We start from the raw sequence: 24,138 nt of genomic DNA, 5'->3' as shown, positions 1-24,138 counted from the left end.
GGAGTTTAAACCCCCCTCCTGTCCTATGTAATATTTGTGAGTGATAGATATTATTCTGGACTTTGTACTCCTGATCATCCTGCTCTCTGAGATTCTACAGTTACTGGTTCTGCTTCAATTTTGATTTTGTACTCTTTCACAATTGGTATGTTTCACCAAGAGCAAATTACATTCTTTCTCACTTCTTCTCCTGTATTTCCCTAACTTTTGGATTTCCACGGTTCACTGAACATAATGATTTCAGTTGGAGTATCAGTCCTGTCTATGCAACTCTTTCTGTCTTTCAAGAATGGAGACCAGAATCATTAGAGCTTCCACTACTTCACCTAACTTTTTGATAAAAGATCTTCTGATATCCTACCTCCTCTCAGATCATTCAATTGTGCCATCAAACATGTTCCAGAGGTTCCATTTCCCAGGGGTTGGTTATATCTTGGGATCCCTCTCTCCAAAGAAATTGACAGAGGCATCCCAAGATGTCAGCACCAGAACAAGCAGCAAAGTAACAGAAGCAGAATCCAAAAGGAGGGCCAGGAAGTAGCCGGGTCAACAACAAGGTACAAACAGGAAACTGGAACAAATGCTGGAGCTTGAGTGAACCAAATACTCTGGCACAATAGTACTGCAAGGTTCCTCCTGATAGGTGGCCGGTTTGGCGGTCAGAATCACTGACTGTCGACAGGTGAGCAACTGAGCATCCCGTTGCTAGGCAACGGGACGCGAAGTCCATTACACATGCACGCAGCGTGACCAGGAAGATGTAAGCACCATGTTGCTAAGCAACAGGACACAGCGGCCAGAGAGAGAGAGAGAACGACTAGCAGACTGAATCTTCAAGAAATTGTGGAGATGACTAGGAGCATGCAGATCTCTTTTTTCAACCCAAGATCAGCCTTTACAATGAACAAGAAACTGTACTTTGCCTCGAATGGTGCGAGAATCCAAGATGCGTTCCACCTCGAATTTGTCACCCAAAAACAGAATTGACGGGAGTAGGAGGATGATTGCTGGAGAATTCATTGAGAATAACGGGTTTCAGTAAGAATATATGAAAGAAGTTATGTGCATGTGTAGTGGTCGAGACGGATGGGATTTCCTTCCATTATCTTGTCCTCCAGACACGAGTCAGGTTCTTTTCTGTTCGGATATCCGGTGGTCAGGAGATAAATACTTCAATGAAAGGGACAAGGATTGGTCAAACAACTTGGGTTTATTAAGAATGCGGTAAGGATAATTTTGGTAAGCCACTGACCCCTTCAGCTTAATGGTAATGACAAAATAATCGTTTGATCAGCATAGAGCACAATAGCATTTAACATATAATATACACTTGGTCAGTATAAGGCACAATAGCGATAACATCTTCAATATTAATAAATCAATTTTTAGGTAAATCACTTAACATTAATATTCATCTAAAACATTTGGTGCACCAATATTATCCCTGGTAATGTTACCATATTTTACACTCAGTCCTGGGTTAAACTGTGCACAGGAATTTTGTAGTGTTTAAATATCCTGCAGAGGTTTCCAGAAGGGTTAATAATCCCGATTAAGTCTCTGTACTTTCTCTCTAAAAGGTAGATGTTAAACTGTAGGCAGTGTTAAAGATTATAACAAAACACAGAACTGTTGTTCAATTCAGTCACAAGATGGCGCTGTTCTCTCTTCACTCTTCCCTCTGACGCTGGGGTGTGTGCAGTACACTGCAGGCTAGGATTTTACCTTGAAAAGGTTCTGCAGTTCGTGTAGACTGTGTTGGACGCCCCACTGTGTGTCCCCAGCCGTTGTCCAGCCGTGTGTGCTGGCAATGTCACCAGTTCCAGCAGCAGATCAGTCTCTTATGTCAGCTTCCCCTTTCTTGTTGCTATATCACACACTCCTCCTTCCTGCACATCCTCCTGGGTACGTCCTTTCAGTTCAACTGTCAACTGTCATTCCCACTGTGTCTTCCTCAGCCTCTAGTAACCCCTTGTAGCCCTGCATTTTAAAAGCGTTTATGCACTTCCTCTGTGCTGTTTAATAGGACTTTGGGGCACCACACATGAAGCGAGCGAGGGAGGCAAATCCTGTAGGATACGGCATTAATGACATGAGAGATACGGAAAGGACCAATATACAGAGGTGCGAATTTCATAGATGGCACCTTGAGCTTGAAGTTATGGGTGGACAACCACACCTTATTCAAAACATGAAGAACCTGATGAATTCTATGGTGGCGATCTACAAAGTGCTTGTGTCGTTCAGAAGACTGTTGCAGTTTGGTTTGAAATTGGGTCCAAACCTTAGAGGAATCGCGGACCATTTTCTGGACAGCTGGTACAGGCAAACCAGAATCGTTGGAGAAGGTAAGTAAAATAGGGTGTCTACCAAAGATGATAAAAAAAGGGAGATGCTCCGGTGGATTCACGTGGATTCAGGGAAGATAGTCACTCCAGGATGTTTGGTGATCAGAACAGTAGCAGCGAAGAAAGGTCTCTAAATCCCCGTTCAAAATTTTAGCTTGATTCCAAGGTGTTTGCAAAATGATTTCCATAATTTGGAAAAATACTGAACCCCTCAGTCAGAAATGATTTCCAGAGGGCAACCGTGGAGGCGGAAAATATTCCTGATGAAAAGAAGAGCAAGCTCGGCTGCAGATGGTAACTTCTTAAGAGGGACAAAGTGAGCCCATTTGGAGAAACGGTCGATCACAACCCAGATGGTGTTAAAGCCATGGCTATTGGGAAGATCCATAATAAAACCATGGAGATGCTGGACCATGGAGAATCTGGAACAGGGAGTGGAAAGAAGAGACTAACTGGAGATTGCCTAGGAGTTTTGCGAGCACATACCTCACAGGCCGCCACATATTTACAGACATCCGAACCTAAGGAAGGCCACCAATAGTTGTGAGAGAGGAGAGCAATGGTCTTCTTGACCCCAGCGTGGCCAGCAAACTTAGAATCGTGTGCCCAGGTTAAGAGCTTGGGAAGAAGATGAACATCCACGAAGGAGTGTCCATCTGGAGGTGTCTTGGTGGAGTACTTGGTCAAGGCTAGGATCCTGAGCGGACTAATGATAGGCTTAGGATCAGGAGGACAGGAATCCAAAGGGTCAAAAGACCTAGAAAATGCATTGGCCCTGGAATTCTTGGAACGGCACGAAAGGTCAGAATTAGTTGGAATCTGGTAAAAAACAGTGACCTGCGGGCCTGGCGAAGGTTAAGCCACTGGGCTGATTTGTAGATAAGTAAGATTCTTATGATCAGTAAATACCACCACGGGATGGAGGGCTCCCTCAAGCAAATACCGTCATTCCTCCAAAGCTGCCTTTGTAACTAGGAGTTCCTTGTCTCCAATGCTGTAGTTAGACTCAGATAGTGAACATTTCTGGAATGGAATCCACAGGGGGTGAAAGTGCCTGCAGAGGTCATTTATGAAAGAACTGCCCCTATAACGACAGAAGAAACGTCCACCTCAAGAAAAAATGGCTGAAGCTGATCAGGTTGCCTAATGATGGGAGCAGCCACGAAAGCCTCCTTCAAAACTTTAAAAGCCGAAATTGCCTCCTGTCCACCTTTATGGGTGAGAGAGGTAATGGGAGAAATTCAGAAGGAAATTTTTTTAATGAACTGTCGGTAGTAGTTACAGAAACCGATGAACCATTGGATGGCTTTAAGCCCAAAAGGTTGAGGCCAATTGAGAATGGCTTCTACTTTCTTGGGATCCATCTGAATAACTTTGCCAGAGACCAAGTACCCGAGGAAGGGTACCTGAGCGTGTTCAAATAAGCATTTTTCAAGCTTACAATATAGGCGGGACAGAACTGCCTTGACATGTTCTCGGTGCGAGGAAAGGTCTCCGGAAAAGATCAAGATGTTGTCGTAGATGACTACGGTTTAGTACAGAAAATCTCTAAAAATCTCATTAATGAATTCTTGGTAGACCACTGGGGCATTAGAGTCCAAAGGGCATAAAAGGGTATTCGTAGTCCCCATCTCTAGTGTTGAAGGCAGTCTTCTACTCGACGCCTTGACGAATCCGAATCAGGTTAAAGGCACCCCTGAGGTCCAATTTGGTAAAATCCTGGGCTCCACGGATGCTGTCAAAGAGCTCAGATATGAGGGAAAGCAGGTAATGGTTCTTTACAGTTTTCTCCTTCAACTTACTGTAGTCAATGCAAGGTCTGAGAGGCCTGTCTTTCTTTTTAACAAAAAAGAATCCTGCTCCCGCGGGAGAAGAACATTTGCAGATAAAACCGCGTTCCTCATAATTTTTTTTTAAAAAAAGGCACATTTCTTCTGTTTAATACAATTACTTTTTGTGTTAATATTTAGAGCACACAATTGATGTTCCTTCAATAGCCGTATGTTACATATCACGGCTCATTCATTTTTTATCTGAGACATCGCTGCAGACACTTCTCTGTCACACTGTTAGCAGACTTAGGGGCACATTTATCATTCATCGGCAAAAATGAGAAATAGTTATCAATTCTTATCGCATGGATAAGGATTGAACTATTACTCAAATTTATCAAAAACGGATCACAGAAAGAGCAGTTCCGAAAAACTGCTGTTTCTGTGATAAAAAATATCATACTTACCCTGCCTCTTCGGGACGCGCTGTCTCAGGATCTCCTCCAGGTCCTCTTCATTCCTCTTCATTCTTTAATTGCGCATGTACATGTGCAGATCAAAGAACTATCGTTGCAGAGACAGAGCGGTGAGTGACAGGGAGGGATCATGTGATCCCTCCACACATGCGCTGTCCAGCTCTGCTCTTCGGAGTAGAGCTGACAGCATTGGATTTTTTCAATTATGATAATGTACGGCAGCTTCAAGACAAGTTTCCGAAAAAAATAATAATTCTGAACTTGTTAGATTGTGAGAGGGAGCAGTTACCATGCTGTTGAATGGTGACTGCTCCCAAAAACGAAGAGGAGTGCAAAGCAGCAGATATCCACGATATCTGCTGCAATGCCCCCTTCTTAAATATGCGGAGGACACTGTGGGACCTTAATTTCACGGTAAGTGCACGATAGTGCACTACCGTGCTTTCTTAAATATGCCCCTTAGGGGCACATTTATCATTCATCAGCAAAAATGAAAAATAGTTATCAATCCTTATCGCATGGATAAGGATTGAACTATTTCTCAAATTTATTAAAAACGGATCACAGAAACAGCAGTTCCGAAAAACTGCTGTTTCTGTGATAAAAAAAAATCACACTTACCCCCCTCTTCGGGACGCGCTGTCTCAGGATCTCCTCCAGGTGTTCTTCGTTCCTCTTCATTCTTCAATTGCGCAGAGAGGGAGCTGTGAGTGACAGGGAGGGATCATGTGATCGCTCCACACATGCGCTGTCCAGCTCTGCTCTTCGGAGCAGAGCTGAAGCCGGCGTACATTAACATGACAAGTTCCCGAACAAAAATGTTCAGTTTTTTATTAACGAGATTCAGAGTATTACACCCGTTAAATTTTAAGCTGATGCATGCATACTTCACCTGCACACTCAGTACTGTAATCCGTAAATAAAATGCACAGATCATTCTATTTGGAATATCTTTTCCTAAAGTGCATTTTTGAGAATTAAATCTGCGGGTCTTTATAAATTCTTAGCAGATTCATGTTTCTGCTTTCCATATTTTTGGATGTGTAAAACAGCAATCTTATCATACCACACACTATTTGCACCATTTGGTATTTATTCCTAGCTTTTGAAAGCGACAACTATTGACTTACATCCCCTATGTGTACAATGTGTTTCTTTGACACGGACTACAGCAAGACCACACTTAAATTCATGAATGAATCTAGATCAGCTTGAATTTTCATTATCATAGCGAATATAGTGATCTACTAATTAAGGATTACTTTTCCAACATTAAAGATCCCACATAGAGCATTTCAATAAATGCCACAGACATACGTTTATCATTCTCTCTGGTTTCCGTTTTTTATGAATAAAACTCAGGGTATTACACCCGTTTAATTATAAGCTGATTTAACGATCGCATTCGAGCAAATCCTGCTTAAGAGTACTCGAATATATATTAGATACTATCAATTCCAGTATCTCTATGCCCCTTTCTCTTTTCAATTAAATTAGACTCGGGGCTTAATACCTGCCCGATCCTCATATATTCTTTTTTGGGATCCTTACTTAGAGCATCTTTGCACGTAGTACATATATTGTCTACTATCTTTCCCGTACTTTCATTATTTCTCATGCAGGAGATTCAGGGCTCAATACTCGTTTAATTTAACTTAAAACTGAATCAACGATTGTGTTCTAAATAATTCTTACACATAGTACTCTAGCACGGAGCAGATATTGTGACGTTTTACCACTTCCATGCTCCTTTTTCTTTCTAATCAGATTTAGGGTATAATACCTGTCTGATTTATTTTTATTTTTGTTGTGACTCCTACTGCTCAGGATATAGCTTATAAGGACCATTATAAGTTCTATTTGGCCAATATATCTGTATGCCAATTAATTGTTTGAAACACCCACTATAATTATTCACCCTCAGTAAGTGTTTTTAATACACATGTCTTTGTGTTTATGTTTGTTTTAATATTTCACACTTTGGGGTATAGTTACTAAACTGCGGGTTTGGAAAAGTGGACATGTTGCCTATAGCAACCAACCAGATTCTAGCTTTCATTTATTTAGTGCATTCTACAAAATGACAGCTAGAATCTGATTGGTTGCTATAGGCAACATCTCCACTTTTTCAAACCCGCCGTTTAGTAAATCTAGCCCTTTGTCTTGAACTAAGATGATTTCCATTAACTCATATACCTTTTTTAATATTATCATTAAAAGTTATATTTTAGGGTGCTTTTCAGCCTTACTTTGTATTGAAATCTCCTTTGATTTCTCTCTTTTTGTTCTAAATATACATAAGGTTTAGCAACCCCTCTGCCATGCTATTTTGCAGTATTCTGATGAGATTAACAGTGCATGAGGTTACCCCCGCTTTTTCTATTATTTGTACTTTCTTGGTGCGGAACATCTCCCTCTCATTTTTCACAGAGTGCTTATTGCAACATCCGCGCTCTACACATGAAGCAGCAGAAGGTGGAGCTGCTGTGAAGACCTGAGTCTTTCTCCAATAAACACAGCAGTAGGTAGAAATCTGTGGAGGAGGGTTCTTGGGGCACATCTGACAATTGAGAGTGGTACGGGAGCATATGTGAGCAGGAGAGAGTGTACGTCACATATGTTTCCCCACCACTCTCCCCTTGTCACATATGAGGGGGAAGCGGAAAACACTATTCTTGCACACAGACCCATCCCCTACAATCAAACAAAGGCTCTTTTCTGATACTGCCAAGGCTTACAACTGATTAATGTTTATTTAGACTGAATTTCTTCACATCCAATTTACTTCCAAAAGTTTCATTCACGTGTTAATGGACAACAATTTCCAAATGCTACAGAGCTAAATTTAGTTGAAGAGAGAAAAAAGTATATTTATCTTATAATCAGGTTATTCTGAATTCAGAAATATTTTAGTAGGACGTGTAGGGCATCTCTACTGCTGGTCAAGTTCTTGCATTGGCTAGCTTGCCTAGTTTAGATGGCCTATGTCATGTGTAACACTATAAGTTGGTGAAGTCTCACTATATTTTGCTCTCTTTGAGAAGTCCTTACTTCATCATCTTCATCATCATCAACATTTATTTATATAGCGCCAGCAAATTCCGTAGCGCTTTACAATTGGGAACTAACATTAATAAGACAATACTGGGTAATACATACAGACAGAGAGGTAAGAGAACCCTGCTCGAAAGCTTACAATCTATAGGACAATGGGAGTTAGAAACACAAGGGCATGTGCTACATCATATTGCACAATGGACCATCCAGACTGCAAAGGTAAATGTACTGAGTGGGCTGTGTGTGTTGCAATGTTGGTCAGAAGGTTGTTGTCTTGCGTTAGCTGTGTAGAGGATGGTAATAGGGTAATCTAGGGAAATTAAGATGATGGTTGAGGAATATCATAACCTTGTCTGAAGAGGTGGGTTTTCAGTGAACGCTTGAAGGTTTCAAGACTAGAGGAAAGTCTTACTGTGCGTGGGAGGGAATTCCACAAAGTAGGTGCAGCCCAGAAAAAATCCTGTAATGGGAGTAATGGGAGAATGGGAGGATGTGATGAGAGTGGAGGAGAGACGTAGATCTTGTGCAGAACGGAGGTGTTGAGTAGGGAGATATTTCGAGACAAGTGAGGAAATGTATGTCGGTGCAATTTTGTTGATGGCCTTGTATGTTAGTAGAAGAATTTTATATTGTATTCGTTGAAATACAGGCAGCCAATGTAGAGACTGGCAAAGTGGCTCAGCAGAGGAATAACGGTTTGTAAGGAAAATTAGTCTAGCCGCTGCATGCAAAATAGATTGTAGGGGTTCAAGTCTGACTTTGGGAAGGCCAGTAAGGAGGGAATTGCAATAGTCGATGCGGGAGATGATGAGTGCATGAATTAATGTTTTTGCGGTGTCTTGTGTGAGATATGTGCATTTCTGGAAATGTTCTTTAGGTGTATGTAACATGATTTAGATATAGAGTTAATGTGGGGAATAAACGACAGTTGTGAATCAAGGATTACACCTAGGCAACGAGCTTGCGGGGTGGGATTTATGGTCATGTTATCGACAGAAATAGAAATGTCAGGCAGGAAGCTTCTGTTTTTGGGTGGGAATATTATTAATTCAGTTTTTGAAAGATTGAGTTTGAGTTATTATTATTAATATTTATTTATAAGGCGCTACAAGGCATCCGCAGCGCCGAGTTGGCGAGAAGACATCCAAGATGAAATGGCAGAAGGACAGTCAGTAACGCGAGACAACACAGATGGTGAAAAATCAGGAGAGGATAGATAAATTTGTGTATCATCCGCATAGAGATGATACTGAAATCCAAAGGAGCTTATTAGTTTTCCAAGAGAAGTGGTGTAGATAGAGAATAGCAGAGGACCTAGGACTGAGCCTTGTGGTACTCCAACTGATAAAGGAAGCGGAGCAGAGGTGGATCCAGAGAAATTAACACTGAAAGAGTGATTTGATAGGTAGGATGAGAACCTGGATAGGACAGTGCCTTCAAGACCTAGGGATTGTAGCGTTTGTACGAGGAGAAAGTGGTCAACAGTGTCAAATGCAGCAGAGAGATCCAGGAGAATTAGAAGAGAGTATTGGTTGTTTATTTTTTGCTGTGATCAAATCATTGACAACTTTGGTCAGCGCAGTCTCTGTGGAGTGTTGAGAGCGAAAGCCTGACTGAAGAGGATCCAATAGGTTGTTTGCTGTAAGAAAGTGTGTGAGGCGAGTGTAGGCAATTCTCTCAAGAAGCTTGGAGGGGCATGGGAGCTGGGAGATGGGGCGGTAATTTATGAGAGAGTTAAGGTCAGAATTCTCTTTTTTTAAAATGGGAGTAATCACTGCATGCTTGAATAGTGATGGAAAAATACCAGTAGAAAGAGAGAGATTACAGATTTTAGTTAGAGGGGGAATGAGCATAGGAGACAGGAACATACCAATTTGTGAGGGAATGGGATCAAGAGGACAGGAGGTAGAGTAGGAAGATGAGAAGAGAGTAGAAACTTCCTCTTCATTACTTGTATTTGATCTATCCCTGAAGAAAAGTAATAAAACTGGGTCATTGAAAAATAGTAGTTTTGAGTGGCGTGTGTGTAGAGTTACACAGTGGGATCCTTAACTGCGTCAATTTTTCGTTTGTAGTTTTCCCGATGTTACAAAGATGTCTCTCCTCCCGTCTCTCGTCCTATGGAATGAGGTGGATGTTCCAAGTGGAGGAGCTCAGCATCTGGAAATTTCCTGTGTTCTGAGCCCGAACACAGTCTTTTGTACCAAAGAACAAACAAATGACTGGACCCCGCCCTGCATTTTGATGCAGATCTATTTATTACAGTCATAGATTTGTGCAGTGTTCTTTTTAATACTAATAAGAACTATTCACAATATTTTCTTTTTTCTGTTACCTACAAGGGGGTTCATTTTTCACAAGATTTCATAGACAGCTCCAATTATTTGTTATAATGTTTGCAGAAAAATTTGCAATCTTTTGTACCCACAGGTAGTCCTGTCCAGAATATGTGAATGATTTTCTGCTGTGAAGATGCTAAACAATTATTGTGTTTTCTTGCAGAAGTATCCAAGAAGGAGACAATTCAATTATGTACTAACAAGGTTAAATTGTTTGACACATGGCCAGACATTTAGATGTCCTAAAGGTTGGTTCTGATATATAGACACCCTCTAACTCATAAAAAATAATAATAAAAAAAGCCATACGTTCATTTGTTGGTATGTCACAACTCTGCCAGATAATGTTGAGCACACTCCTGAATCCATTGAGACATTTGAAGATATTAAAAGACTTTTGGCCTCTACCGCGATATTAGGCATACACAATTATAAGAAATCTCTTTTGTTGTACTGTACTGATGATGAGAACACTGTTTAGGAGTCCTAACACAATTCATAGATCCATGGATTATTTCAGTGCACAATTAGATAGGTAGCAAAAGCATTACCTGTACGTTTAAGGTTCATAGCCATCATCATCATCATCATTTATTTATATAGCGCCAAAATATTCCGTAGCGCTTTACAATTGGGGACAAACATAGTAAACTAATAAACAAACTGGGTAAAACAGACAAAGAGGTGAGAAGGCCCTGCTCGCAAGCTTACAATCTATGGGACAATGGGAGTTTGACACATGAGGCTAAGGCTAAGCTTCTATTCTTGTGGGAAGGACACGTTATTGTGTTACAGTGTGGGTTACATTTGTTTGTACCTTGTGCTGTTGCTCAAATTCCTGAATCGTGCACAGACCAGTCATGTGTCTGTAGAAAGGTTTATACAATGGGAAATTAAAATTAAATTAAATTGCATTACTCCTACTAACATTACAATACACAAATATTAGAATCTTAATCCTGCTACATTATTGCCCTTTGAAACCTCACAAGATGAGGAAGACAATGAGCATGATTATATAAAATTTTCTTTACTGATAAAAATGTTTTATAGATAAACTCATGATTGTTCATAAGTGACATGTTATGCAGTCACTATACAACACAGCACTGGGGTCATAAGTTTGATTTCCAACCATGGCCTTATTATTTTAATGTTGGGGCTGTAGGAAGTCTTAATTTTTACTCGTGGGTGCTATTTATTTAACGTCTGGGCTGGTTGGAATTTTCTAAATATACCCATTTTGTTTCCAAATAGGGCCCCCAATATTTCAGGATCCAGACAAGCCACAACTAAAGAAACCAGCAGCCACAGATGGTGAAAGTGACAAGAACAGGTAGGAGAGAGCAGGACAGTCTGTGAAATGTTGTGATTCTTGTGGGACAATCCCAATTTTTGGTGAGTGTTCTGCCCAATGTAAGGGGCAGGCCAAGATTGTTAACTCTCTATATATACACTGCATTCTTTATATACTACACTGTGGTGTTAGATGACCTGAAAGTCAGGAATGCACAACAATGCAGGTTTTTTTCTGTAGGAGGGTGGCCTAGCGCTTTCAGCTGCTAGCCACACCCCAATGATGCATAGCCATGCTCCCAAATCGTATGAACACACCCAGTTCTACTGCGGCGGCGCAAAATTTTCTAACATGCTCATGTTAGGGTTATTTTATCTCTCCTTTATCAAGTCCCTTCAGATATCAGTGAGATAAGCTGCTGGTTAATCAGGAGATCAGTAATTAAGACACAGACATGCCAATGTCAAGATAGAACTGAGCTGTGCTCATTTATTAGTGGGCTACATTTATACATGAAAAAATGTTTGATCTGGTTATAGGATAGATAGACATGATTGATATTTTCCTGAGTAAATATAAATCTTCTGACAAAGCTATTTAATTCTCTTCATGTCACTTTTATGGGTTCTTCTTATCAACTTTCGCTGATGCCATGTCATCATTCATTATCCCATGTCCCAGGCTTCCATCCAGGGTCTTTGAGATAGTTCAAGGCTGGAGCTGGTGTTTACACTGAATGTATTTTTAAGGCAAATACCAACATTTTTAACTCCTTCACAAATCTTTATTACCATTATCACTGATGACCCTAGAAATCCTTTCACACTCAACTATAAGGGGGGCCCCATGTTGCACCGGGGCCCTGAATTCCTCTTGGCAGCCCTGCACATGGCCTCAACTAATTGGCAAAAACCTGATGCATGGATGACAGAAATTGATCGTACATCCAATGCTAACATACCTGTCATGCCTTTAGTGATCTGCTGTGCAAAAGGATTGTGACTGTCTTAATTGGCTCCACTTGCAAATACTTGCCTCACAGACAATTGTGTAAAATGCTTACTCTTACTGGTCCCTTACTGTATAGATGTATGAACCCCAGCAGTGGTAGAGAGCAAGGATTTCTCTTGGGAATCATGGATTGAATTAGGGGTGTCAGTTGGAAATGGAAAATTGGATGCTGGACTATACACTGTTAATGAGGAGGATGATGACGAAGGTGTGGATTGCATGAGGGGTCTGTCCTTTGGCTGCTAACTGATGCTGGGCTGCTTGTTACTATACACAATTTTCCATGTTTTGACAAATGAATTGAATGAACTTGTATCAAATGACTAAACAGGGTGGAGGTGTCTTGATGATCAATGTCCCTTCCTCTGTTATTGGCCTGACAAAGGCTACAGATGTCTTGACAAATGTTGACTGGGTTGGGATAAAAATATTTCCAAACGCAAGAGGAGCTTTTTTTTGGTCTCATGCCCTGGTATAACAATGCGCTTATCATGGGCATGAGGTGGTACCACTGGTGGCTGCCTTAGTTCACCACAATCGTCATCTTCCTCCTCATTATCTTGTTCAAGTGCAACGCATACATTTTCAGGTCAACAATTATCCCCCTCATCCTCTTCATCATGACTACTCTTTTTCATATTTCCAAATGGTTGAGGAATTTGAGAAGGAGACTGCTCTATTATTACAGTGCCAGAATCATAAATGTCAGACGCACATATAGCACTCATGGACACCCTTATACTCTTCTTAGGATTTCTTTCTTTTAAAAGCCAAGGTGTGTTTCACTACTAGTCACTGACTGTCCCTATCAAAATGGTTTTGACATCTTCTTTATTAAGCAGGCAAAAAACAGGGTGTTGTTTGAGTGTGACTAACAGCACCCTCCAAAAACAGATACATTTTGTTCTTTTAAAATCCAACCTGTGTTTTTTACAAGTCAAAACAATTTTGTGAAGGGCAGTCAGTAGTGATGGGAAATCTAGTTCATTTTGAAGATTAGTTCATTCTGATCTAGTTCAAGCAAAAGATTAGTTTAAAAGATTCGTTCATTTCACTCATTTGACTCAGTTCATTTCATTCATTTCACTCATTTCACTCAGTAGTTCATTTAGTTCATATAGCTCAGTTAGTTCAGTTAGATCACTGGCTCTGGAACACTGCTGAGAGAAGTGATTGGAGACATAGATCTAGTCTATTACACATACTGCAGGCATATCTACTGCTCCTCATTAGATGCGTTACAGTCCTGTTAAAATTATCAGATAAGTTTAATATGTCAGATCATTTTTAATATTTTAAAAAGGGCAATCACTTATACAAAAACTAGTAGTGACATTTTGAGCTCTGCAAAGTTAATTACATTTTCATTATTATTTTTTATTTCCATAATATGCAAATGAAAAAGACCCAAATTCAGAGTATTATAAAGTGTCACTTTTTTGCTTTTAAAATTGAGATCAGTGCAATCAGGATATAGGGGAGATGTATCAAACCTTAGGGGGGGAATTTTTACAGCTATAAAAAAAAATTAAAATAGGCATCACGTCACTGGGGGCGGGGCCAAAATGGCACAATTCACAAAGCCCCACCGCCTACACCCATACCCCACTCCAGGAACTTCCAGACGTAACCAACATAATGTTGGCAATTATGACTAATCAGCTTCTGTCATTTATCTAGCAGAGTCTATAAAATGGCAGAAAATGATTAGTTGCTATGGGCAACGTTTCCACTTTATCTCTCTTGAAGGTTTAATACATCTCTCCTGTATATATGGAGCACTAAACAGAACTACAGTATATAGCATGCAGCTCTCAGCAGTGCAGTGTGTCTTGAGCTGACAGGGAAGTGAATGTTTCCTGTGACTCATGAGCTAAATTTTCTAAATGATTGAAAAGATTCAGAGAGTGAAATGAGTCAGAGACTCATATGAGTCAGAGAGTTAAATGAACTAATGAACTCCTGAACCAGGAGAAGGACTCCACAGTCTCACACAATGTCTGAGCACAGCAGTGCCACCTTTGGTAGTTTAGAGGTACTGACTCATGAGTATTAAATGAGAGAGCTGAATAGAAACAAAAGAGCCAGTGTGAATGAGACAGTGAGTGAGGCTGCTGAAGCTGCTCTGCTTTATGTCTAACTCCTCCCACTTGTTTTAGTTCCTGGTGACCTAATCTTTGCCAGAGCTGTGAACTAAATGAACTATTTCACTTTGAAGATTAGTTCATTTGAACTAATCACTCGTGAACTATCCATCACTAGCAGTCAGTGACTAGTAGAAAAGCACACTTTGGATTTTAAAAGAAAGAAATTAAGAAATATATGTGATTTTTAGGGGGTGCTGCTGTTCACAGACAAACAGCACCTTGTTTTTTGTCCACTTATTAAAGAAGATGTCACTAACTGCCCCTCACAACATTTTTAGAGATGTTGTATTACACGGTTTAGCCATATTGTAGCATTTCCAAGTTTCCCTGTTCTAGCCTATATGTTATTATATTATGTGTTCTCTTGTCCCTTTTTATGAGTTTCAAATATACTTATTCCAATCTATTATGAAAAGAAAGACCTATCTATCCCAAAAAACATCTTGTAGATTGACAAATCCAAAAAATTGAATTGCTGTCAAAGCCAACACATCATACAAATGTGAAAATTGGTTTAGTCAAACCTGCCTAACTATTATTTATATCTTTACTGGGAATACCATATTCAGCAATTCCAGAGCTGACAGAAACCACTAGGAAAACTGAAGAGTACAATATATTTCCCTGCAGTGAGTTCTAATGAAATAGAAGAGCAACTCTACTTTGACAGCGTTACTAGTATAGGCACGGTAATGTCATACTTGCCTCCTTTAAAAACCTCTCCTCCGGTTGATCCCAGAGGATAGGTCAAATAAAAAGTGCAGGGAGCAGTAAAATGCAGTGATTGTGTCATCAAACCACTAAGGGAATGAGTTCAAAATCAAGCCATTGAGGATTCCGTTACACAAACTTCAATAGGAAGTGGCCATGATCTTGGAGAAAGACCTGCTCTCCTGGTGTCTGGGAGATCTAGCCGAAATTTTGAAGCCTAGATATTCCAGTAGAATAGGCAAATTTGGGTGATGTGCTGACATATTTTTGTACAGTTTGGTAATCCAGGAGAGCACAGGGGATCCAGGCAGAAGCTGGAAATTCCATCATTTGGCAGAACTTTGCAACTGTCAACTAGGAAGTCGTATTGTCTCAAATGTTTCAAACATCGCAGTCAACACTGGGTCAACCAAAATTGGTAGTTCTAAAATAAACTAACATATGTATTCTTATCTGCTTTACATGGAAAACTGCTTTGTTATATGAATGATGTACACATAAAAATGAGAATACCAGAAGACGCCCAATAAGTAAACTAAGCAAAACACAATTATTTATGGTTCCACCAAGTGAACAACCGAGAAGATATAAATCAGCGCAGTTTAGGATTTGCATGCCAGGACGCAGAAATACGTGAAGTGGACCTCCAGGTTTTCTTGACCATACTGTTCTCCTATGATGTCAGCCATCCTGTGGAAGAGAAATGACTGTTATCTTAACAACTCTTCCAATAGTCATACACATATAAATATATATTGTAGAAAATCAATATTTTCAAGTAGAAACAATTCTGAGGTTACAATGTACAACATTTTGTCTTTATACAGCTTTCTCTCCCTTGTGATTTGGTACTATATCATTTATTATATTTTCTCCTTTCTATAACACCACCCTCTTTATAATGTCAATTTTGGCCAGTTTTCAGGCTGGTGATATAAACATGGATCATTGCAATTTGCAAGCACAATTTTTGACCGTCAGAAATCTGTCACAAACCAGTTGGAGGCGATCTGCAAATGGTAGAGGTCACCATCTGCCAACATGATGTTTTCCCCATTATCACACTGTGATTGGGATGATAATAAGAGATGATTCTCTGAAGGAAACTTTTGTATTAGAAGTCTGTACATACCTACCGTGTAAGTAAATCTCAACTAACTTATTCACATCAGATGACCTGGAGCCCATGATTTTCTTCAACTGTGTTTATGCGCTACTTCAACTGCCTCATTTATTTACACTTGTTTATCTGTATCACACCTGCATGTGCGGGAACTCTTCTTGGACCATTTTAACCTACATGACTCTGTAATGGGAGAGACTGAGCTACAGCCGACTGATTGACCCAAGAACTTTTCCCAGGAAGATATAATGAAGGACAAACTACCACAACACATACATGCAAGCAGGGGTTAGCTTTGAAAAAAGACAGGTGAGCTTCGTAAACTTGGCAACTGGAAGAAAATGTGCGGCTTGCAGAATAATTAGGGTAGGTTGGACTCTCAGAATAGTAAAATTACAGAGGTCCAAGGACAAGGACCCCACCAGCACTGGTAACAACTGCTCCACCAAAAAGAAAAACCTGGAGAAGTTTGAAAGTACTTCAGTTGCACTTGGACTGTCAACAAGTGAAACTGGCTGGACAATGTTAAGTGCAGCCTGTCTGTATTTTTCAGGCTTTTTATATCTGCAAAAACTACTATTTCAGTGGATGATAGGGTGGAGTAGCTCCTAAATCATGAGGTGAACCAGTAGTTTGACAAGCTATAGTGAAGAGTTTGTTAGGGGCTTATTCAATAATTAATTAATTTGTCTGCAGTTGATCTCTACAATTACCGTTATTTCTGTAAAGAAGGCTTCAAGTCTAAGTGATGGGGCTAACGGCTACCTAGATAAACTTTTAGATCAGATCGAATAGAGGTCTTCATCTATAGCAGCTGCCTTTCCCATAGAACTATTTGCGTTCAGAGGTACTTGGTTGCTGCCAGGACTTCAATCTTGCATAGCAAAAGTTTATCAATGGCAACTGTAGCACAGAGATGGAGGGTAACCGGAATACAGGAGACAGATACGAGAGGCAGTCCAAAGGTCTGTATCGAGTAGGATAAAAAGGGACAGGGAAGTGGTCATGGGAAATCGGTATTAAAGCAGGGTCCAAAAACAATCCAAGGATCATAACAGGAATCAGACCAATGGTAACAGAGTATCCACAGGACATGAGCTGGTCAACAATATGCAGTACACAGGACGTTATAACTGGCAGGGAGGCTAAGCTCTCCCTGACATAAATAACTAGATGGACCAATCAGGAAAGGGGAAGCACAGCAGCTTGCAATCAGCCCCAGAAGGCTGCTAATAGAGTAGATGGTGGTGCACATGCATCCGGCTGTCAGATTGACCAGGCCGTGGTGGTGATTAAAAGAGAATCCCGGCAACAGCCAGGACGCAGCCTGTCAGGTGAGCGGACGAGCTGTGGCGGCTTGTAACACTAAGGAGTCATTTTATCATGACCACCCATGTCTATCACAGGCAGCTGTGTGCAGTTTATTAATGTGTTTAATTTTCCTTTTATCTATATTTAATTTTAAAATACAACTGAACATCAAAATTCAGTCCCCAATGCATTGCAGACCGCTGTAGCCACATTTATCAATCTTAGGACACTGAACAATGCAAATCTGCACTAAAACCATAAACAGTAAGACTTTTTTTTGGATTGTTATACTCCACTATCGACAAATGCTGATTACTGATTGGTTGCAATGAGTTTGTGAAAAATTATTAAATTAGACTTTCAAATTAAATAAATGACCAAGCAAAAACCAAAAAGTAAGTCAGTCGTGATATCACTTACTTTACCCCTGTATATGAATTATACTTGGCTACTCTCCAGGAACTCACAAATTCTGGGTAGTTCTCTCAATCTTCCAGGAGAGCAGTCCAGCCTCCCAAGTAATGTCACTTCCTAGTGAGGGGAGCGGAATGTATGGTCTCAATAACGGGAATAGTCATGTAATTTTCCCACGGCAGTTGCCACTTGACCTCCCCACCCCTCTGCTTATAGAGTGTTCGCAAGTATAATATAAATTCACAAACTGTATATCTGTAGATGAGCAAGTTTATCACTCAGACACTGCTGATTCAACTGATTATTTACAAAGAGCAAGACTTATGCAATACAGGTCCTCTATATATGTCGAACTGCACATTATATTGGAGTGCAAATGTTTCAATAATATCACCTGGGACACTCCTAGATTGTAGATTGCTAGATTAAAAAAAATGGGCAAAAAAACAATATTTTGCTCCATTTAGGTTGCTAACACACACCTAAATACTAAATACTAACCAACCTTGTGCTTACACACTCTGCAAATACTGTAGAAATATTAACATGCCTACATTGTAACACAGTAACACAGTATAACTCATACACAATTTTGCATACTCACATTATTATATATACCGTACATACCAACTTTATATTTCTCCCCTCAGACAGATCCCAGAGGGGAGGTGAATTACAAGTGCACCATAAATCTTGCCATTTTGGCCCAACCCCTGCCGCAAAATGATGCATTTGCCCAATCAAACTGCAGGTTAAAGATACACTGCACTAAATTTAGCCACCTACTTGGTATAGAGTCAAAGGATAGTTTGAGCATTGATGAAAAACTCACAGGGACAAGAGAATGTTAATTAAATCTGTCAAATTTTATGCTTGTACTTGAAACTAATGTCCACATACAAACTTTACTGAACTTTATAATACACGTTGACCTTTCCTTTTTATTATAAACTTCATTCTTTCCTTAAAAATATATACTTTGTAAAAGTAAAGAACAATCTCCCAGTCAACTGAATAAATATTGCAATTATTCTGTTTGTATATTGTGTGTATAGCTTTCTTTTCTACCAATTTTGATAAAATATTATCATCTACACAGTGATTTCCCTTTATTAGTGGAATTGTCCTACATCTCCCAATGGGATGAATATTTCAGTTTCTTCTTTTAAACGCATTTATTTATATAATAAGGCTGAAAAATATACATAGGTCAATCAAATTCAATCTTTTTATATTTTCCAATGGTGTATATTCAGAGGAAGGCAAAAACAAGCCCCAAATGTATGTTCCCTATCAGTGGTGAAAGTAGAATGGCGGTATGGATAATGTAAGTGAATGTAATTTGATAGTTTTACCATCAAAGCAGTAGGAGAAGTTTCAGTATGGCATATCACCAAATACTGGCCCACATCGGTCACTGCACCCCATCATGATCATTTGAATATATTGTCCAACAACAGGTTTTCTTATTTTTGCAAGATCTGGATGCCAAAAGTCCTGATATTGACAAGACTCTCCAGATATACAGACTCTTAAAGAGACAGAAATATATATTTTATTGTAGAAGGGGGTGTGATTTTGTGCCTTGCCCCCTTTTTTGCACGAAGCAGCATCGTGCTGTATATGTGTCTGTCGGCAGAGGATGCTGCCCGGCCACTATGATTGTATTTAAAACACAAAATACGGTAGCGGGGCAGGATTCTCTCTCTGCCTCTCAGCAGACAGGCTCATGTATACAGTGTTCTGCCGCCCCTGCACGGGGTGGGGTGAGCGCACCCCCCTTCATCCACCACTGGCATCCAATCAATAAGTGGTCATGGCCTTCAGTAAACGTATGGGTTAGGGAGGAGTTTAATGGATTGGGGTTGGGGCTTATGTTGATCTGTCTTTGCATTTTCAAATGTTGTAAGGTATAGCAATGCCCCTAAGCTGCAGCAGTGTGGAATGTCCCCATCTACCCAGGTCTGATCATTTATGCTGCTAACATCTGTTAATCACAAAAGCAAAAAGGAGCATTGTCCATAAATAGAACAATTTTTTGCGCTGCACCACTGGTTCCTCAAGTACCCTCCACTTTTTATTCAAATTACTGAAAAAAGGTGAGATAATGATCATTATGGACATAGGTGCATAAACAGTTATCATTTTACTTTTGTTATTTCAGTAATACATATTTTTACCAAATGTTTGTCTTACTTATGTTCGCTCATCACTCTGATTTACTTACTTTTTCTCCAAAGTTTGCAAGAAAGCAATGGCTCCATCTCTATCCTTTGTTAGAGAATACTGGTACATAGGTGTGGATGAAATAAAGCCCAAGAGTTCTGCCAACCTCATGTGAAACATCTCAGTGATGCCACTGATCCTGAAAAATAGAAAATACAGAAATCGCCAACATAAGAGTTTGGGAGATACCAGAAATGAAACTATATTAATTTATTGTATTAATTAAAAAGTAATGACAGTTGCACGAATACTAATTTTATATCCATATGGCATACCTGTGTGACAGAAAGTTTTTGTAGTCCAGCCAGATGAGGCACAGATATTTTGAAAGAATACATAGATCCAGGATTAAGGTAACAAATTGTAGGGACAACAGGCTTTAACTTCTATCTGTCACTTTGTAATTCATTATTTTTTTCATGCATACAGAAAAAGAACAGATAGTGAACAATAGAAGTTATATTGCGCAGTTCTCAAGGCATACAGAAATACTCTACAGAACAGGGTAAGTGGCATGTGTATTGTCTAAAAGGATTTTAACAAATTACTAAAGGACATTTAGCTAACAGTGGTCCTCTTCCTCAATGTTGAAAATGTCATCTCCCTGATCACAGATGTATAGATCAATTACATTGTCATTTTAGAAAAGAAGATAGACCAAGTAGGTAACCATTAGGCAACATGTGTGACACGTTGGAGAAGGACAGCAGCGGCAGCATCAGTAGACATTTAACAGTTGATGATAGACCAAGGACATAATGTACAATGGTGGAAGATGGAATTGTCCTTGGACTCTCCCACCCAGTAGTGATACATATGTTTGACAGTTACATTGTCAGCATTTACATTATAGACACGCTAATATAGACAGAACAATAATATCCCTAACATGAAACTTCCTTGTAGATACTGTAGGACCCCTTAGTCCCCTCAGACTTACACATATTAATGTATGCTTCTTTCTTTCCATTTCTTTCCTTACCTTTTATTTAGCCGCATTGGTTTAGACTTAATTCTTTTACATTTCTTTCCCATAGGAATTAACTTGCATGTGTATTTTTCCAACGACATTTTAAAGACAACCCGCTTTTCTTCTGTATTTTTTTCTTCAAAAACTGTGTCACAGTCTATGCACTTTACAGACACCGTTTGGATATTAAAATTTGCCTTTCTAAAGTTTAAAGTCCTAGTTGATCCCTTACACTGTTCCTTATGTAAACTAATTTCAAATGAGAACATATTATGATCGCTGTTTCCCAAGTGCTCCCTTACTTGAATATTTGATATGATGTCTACAATATTTGTTATTACAAGGTCAGGTGTATTCCAGTTTCCAGTTGGTTCCTCTACTATTTGGGACATGCAATGGTCTTTTAGCCTGCTCCGAAACCTGTTGCCTCTAGTTGTACCACAAATGTCAGCTCTCCAATCAATGTCCAGATAATCAAAATCCATTATAATTATAATTTGACCTAGTTGTGTAGCAATTTCAATTTGTTGTAGAAGTTGGGCTTCCTCAACCATACTAATATCTGGTGGTTTATAGTAGAGATGTTCGGGTTCAGTTCCCCGAGATCCGAACCCACCCGAACTTCGCCTATCCAAGTACCGAGCAGGCTCGGTACTCTCCCGCTCGTTCGGAATCGAAATCGAGGCAAAACGTCATCATGACGTAGTTGGATCTCGGAGTTCGGTTCTCGCAATATTTGAAAAGCATAAATTCCCGCCTCCACAGAAATCCATCGCCATTTGACAGAGGGAGAGAGCAGGGTTATGTCACAGGCTGTATTAGAGCAGGGACAGAGCAATAATTTTACACCTTATTCTTTGTATTATTATTTCATTTCTAATCTATTCAATTCTATTATTAATTCCAATTCTATTAGCAATTGTTAGAGCAGGAAGAGAGGAGGATAGAGGAGGCTTTTTTTCAATATTTTGCACTCCAAATGCTTTGGGGTCTCCCATATTCCCCAGTGTGAAACACAAATTTTTCTGGCTGTCAAAAGTCATATTTAGCAGCAGTATTTCTACAATTGTTTGCACTACAAGTGCTTTGAGGTGTCCCATATTCCCCAGTGTGAAGCACTAATTTTTCTGGCTGTCAAAAGTCATATTTATCAGCAGTATTTCTACAATTTTTTGCACTACAAGTGCTTTGGGATCATTAAAATGGATTTAAAGCAGTCCACATATGAGCAGAATCAACAAGCAGGTGCTGGCACCAGTCCTGATGGTAGTGTTCCCAGTACGTCATCTGGTAATGCCTTTGTAAAAGTACATAATCTTTTTAAATCAGGGAAAAAATCACACACCGAAAAAGAAGTGTAACTGAGGAAAAGTTAAGTGCCGATAAAAAAAAAATTGCCAACATGGCATTCTACACACGCAGTGGCAAAGAAAGAATGAGGCCTTCGCCTTTCTCTATTAGTGGCAGATCAAAAAATGTTACTGAGTCTTCTTGAACGGTCACTCATGACCAAGCAAGAACAGGTAATTTGGGGTCTAAAAGTGGTGCACAACTACTTTACTTGTGAAAGTCGAGCTGCAAGAAAACAATAAGGCATTAGAGGATAATGTATGCTCTGAATTAAAAATGACACCAATCCCTATGGAGAGTCCATCCACCAGTGGGATGTCTAATCGAGAGCATTCTGTTAGTGTACCCATAAAGAAGGGCCCTTTCAGCAGTTCTGCTGATGTGTGCCTGAACAGCCCGAGTGTACACAAATTGAGGATGCCACTTTGGAATTAGAAGAGGATGAGGGGGAGATTTGTGTAGGCGACGAGGGCGCTAATGATGATGTTGATGAGGATGATGCAGACAGATACCAAATTGCCTTTCTCAATTTCTATTTATATTCTAGATTCTATAACGGCTGAATAGTTTTCTATTTTACTCCTAGTGGAAAGGGGGTCTGATGCAGACAGATACCAAACTGCCTTCGTCCATTTCTTTTAATTTTCTAATTCTACAGTCTATGCAGGCTGCTTTTTTTCTATTTAACTACAAGTAGATGGGGTAGATGGGGGGGTCATAGACAACCACCAAACTACCTTGGTCCATTTATTTGTTATATTGTTCATTCTATGCAGGCTGCTTTTTTTCTAATTAACTACAAGTGGAGGGGGGGCTATAGAGACTGACACCAAACTGCCTTTGGCCATTTCTATTTAATGTACAGTCAATGCAGGCTGATTTTTTCCTATTTAACTACAAGTGGAGGGTGTAATATACACCCAAAGACGATGGCTACATTGCCAATAGTCAAAGATGGAGGAGGAAGACAACCAGGTTTGTCTGTATAATTTGCAGGCAAGTGTTAGAATTAAGGACGGCCTACCAGGGATTAAACTGTTTTTTTTTCATAATTTATTAGCTTTAGAATTACCTCAGTTATCCAAGAAACTGGTGGGGCACTAAATTAGGTTATTTTAGACCAAAAAAATGGTATTTTTTTTCAAAAATAGCAAAACAAAACCAAACAAAACCAAAACCAAAACACGCAAGGGCGGTTTGGCAAAACCAAAACCAAAACACAACGGTAATCCAGATCAAAAACCAAAACCAAAACACAGGGGTCAGTGAGCATCTTTAGTTTATAGCATGTCCCTGTCAGCAACTTCTCTGGTGTATATTTATTGTAAAGTTTGAAGATATTTAAATTACACTCTTACCTTCGCTTGTCAGCAAATGGCAAGGCATCAAATATTTCTTGATATTCAGATATCGCAATGTTACAGACATCATGTTGATAGCAAAGGCATTCAAAGGCCTGTTTAAAAAAAAATATTGTTAAATGAGTGATTAGAGTAAGCAAGGGGGGGAAATGCTCTGCACAGGGATTGGAAAGAAACAACCACATGCAATATATAACAAGATATAAACCTTTAACATGTAGCATG

At 39.6% G+C, this 24,138-nt stretch overlaps 2 protein-coding genes across 2 annotated transcripts in view; both read right to left on the bottom strand.

Annotated features, from left to right (window-relative positions):
• The window catches only part of LOC142159293 (putative methyltransferase DDB_G0268948), a 196,753-nt gene that overhangs the window by 136,209 nt on the left and 36,406 nt on the right, over positions 1–24,138 (bottom strand). The window lies entirely within an intron of this gene.
• The window catches only part of LOC142159290 (malonyl-[acyl-carrier protein] O-methyltransferase-like), a 31,841-nt gene continuing 22,600 nt past the window's right edge, over positions 14,898–24,138 (bottom strand). The window contains exons 5-7 of the mRNA XM_075214049.1: positions 23,911–24,008; positions 20,234–20,371; positions 14,898–15,848 (exon numbers count right to left, since the gene is read on the bottom strand). Of these exons, the coding sequence (XP_075070150.1) occupies positions 15,761–15,848; positions 20,234–20,371; positions 23,911–24,008 (324 nt within the window). The 3' untranslated portion in view covers positions 14,898–15,760. The remainder of the gene's footprint in view (positions 15,849–20,233; positions 20,372–23,910; positions 24,009–24,138) is intronic.

Source organism: Mixophyes fleayi, chromosome 5, assembly GCF_038048845.1.
Source record: "Mixophyes fleayi isolate aMixFle1 chromosome 5, aMixFle1.hap1, whole genome shotgun sequence".
Taxonomy (NCBI): Eukaryota; Metazoa; Chordata; class Amphibia; order Anura; family Limnodynastidae; genus Mixophyes; species Mixophyes fleayi.
The sequence above is the reverse complement of the archived record's forward strand: the minus strand, read 5'-3'. Positions and strand labels throughout refer to the sequence as shown.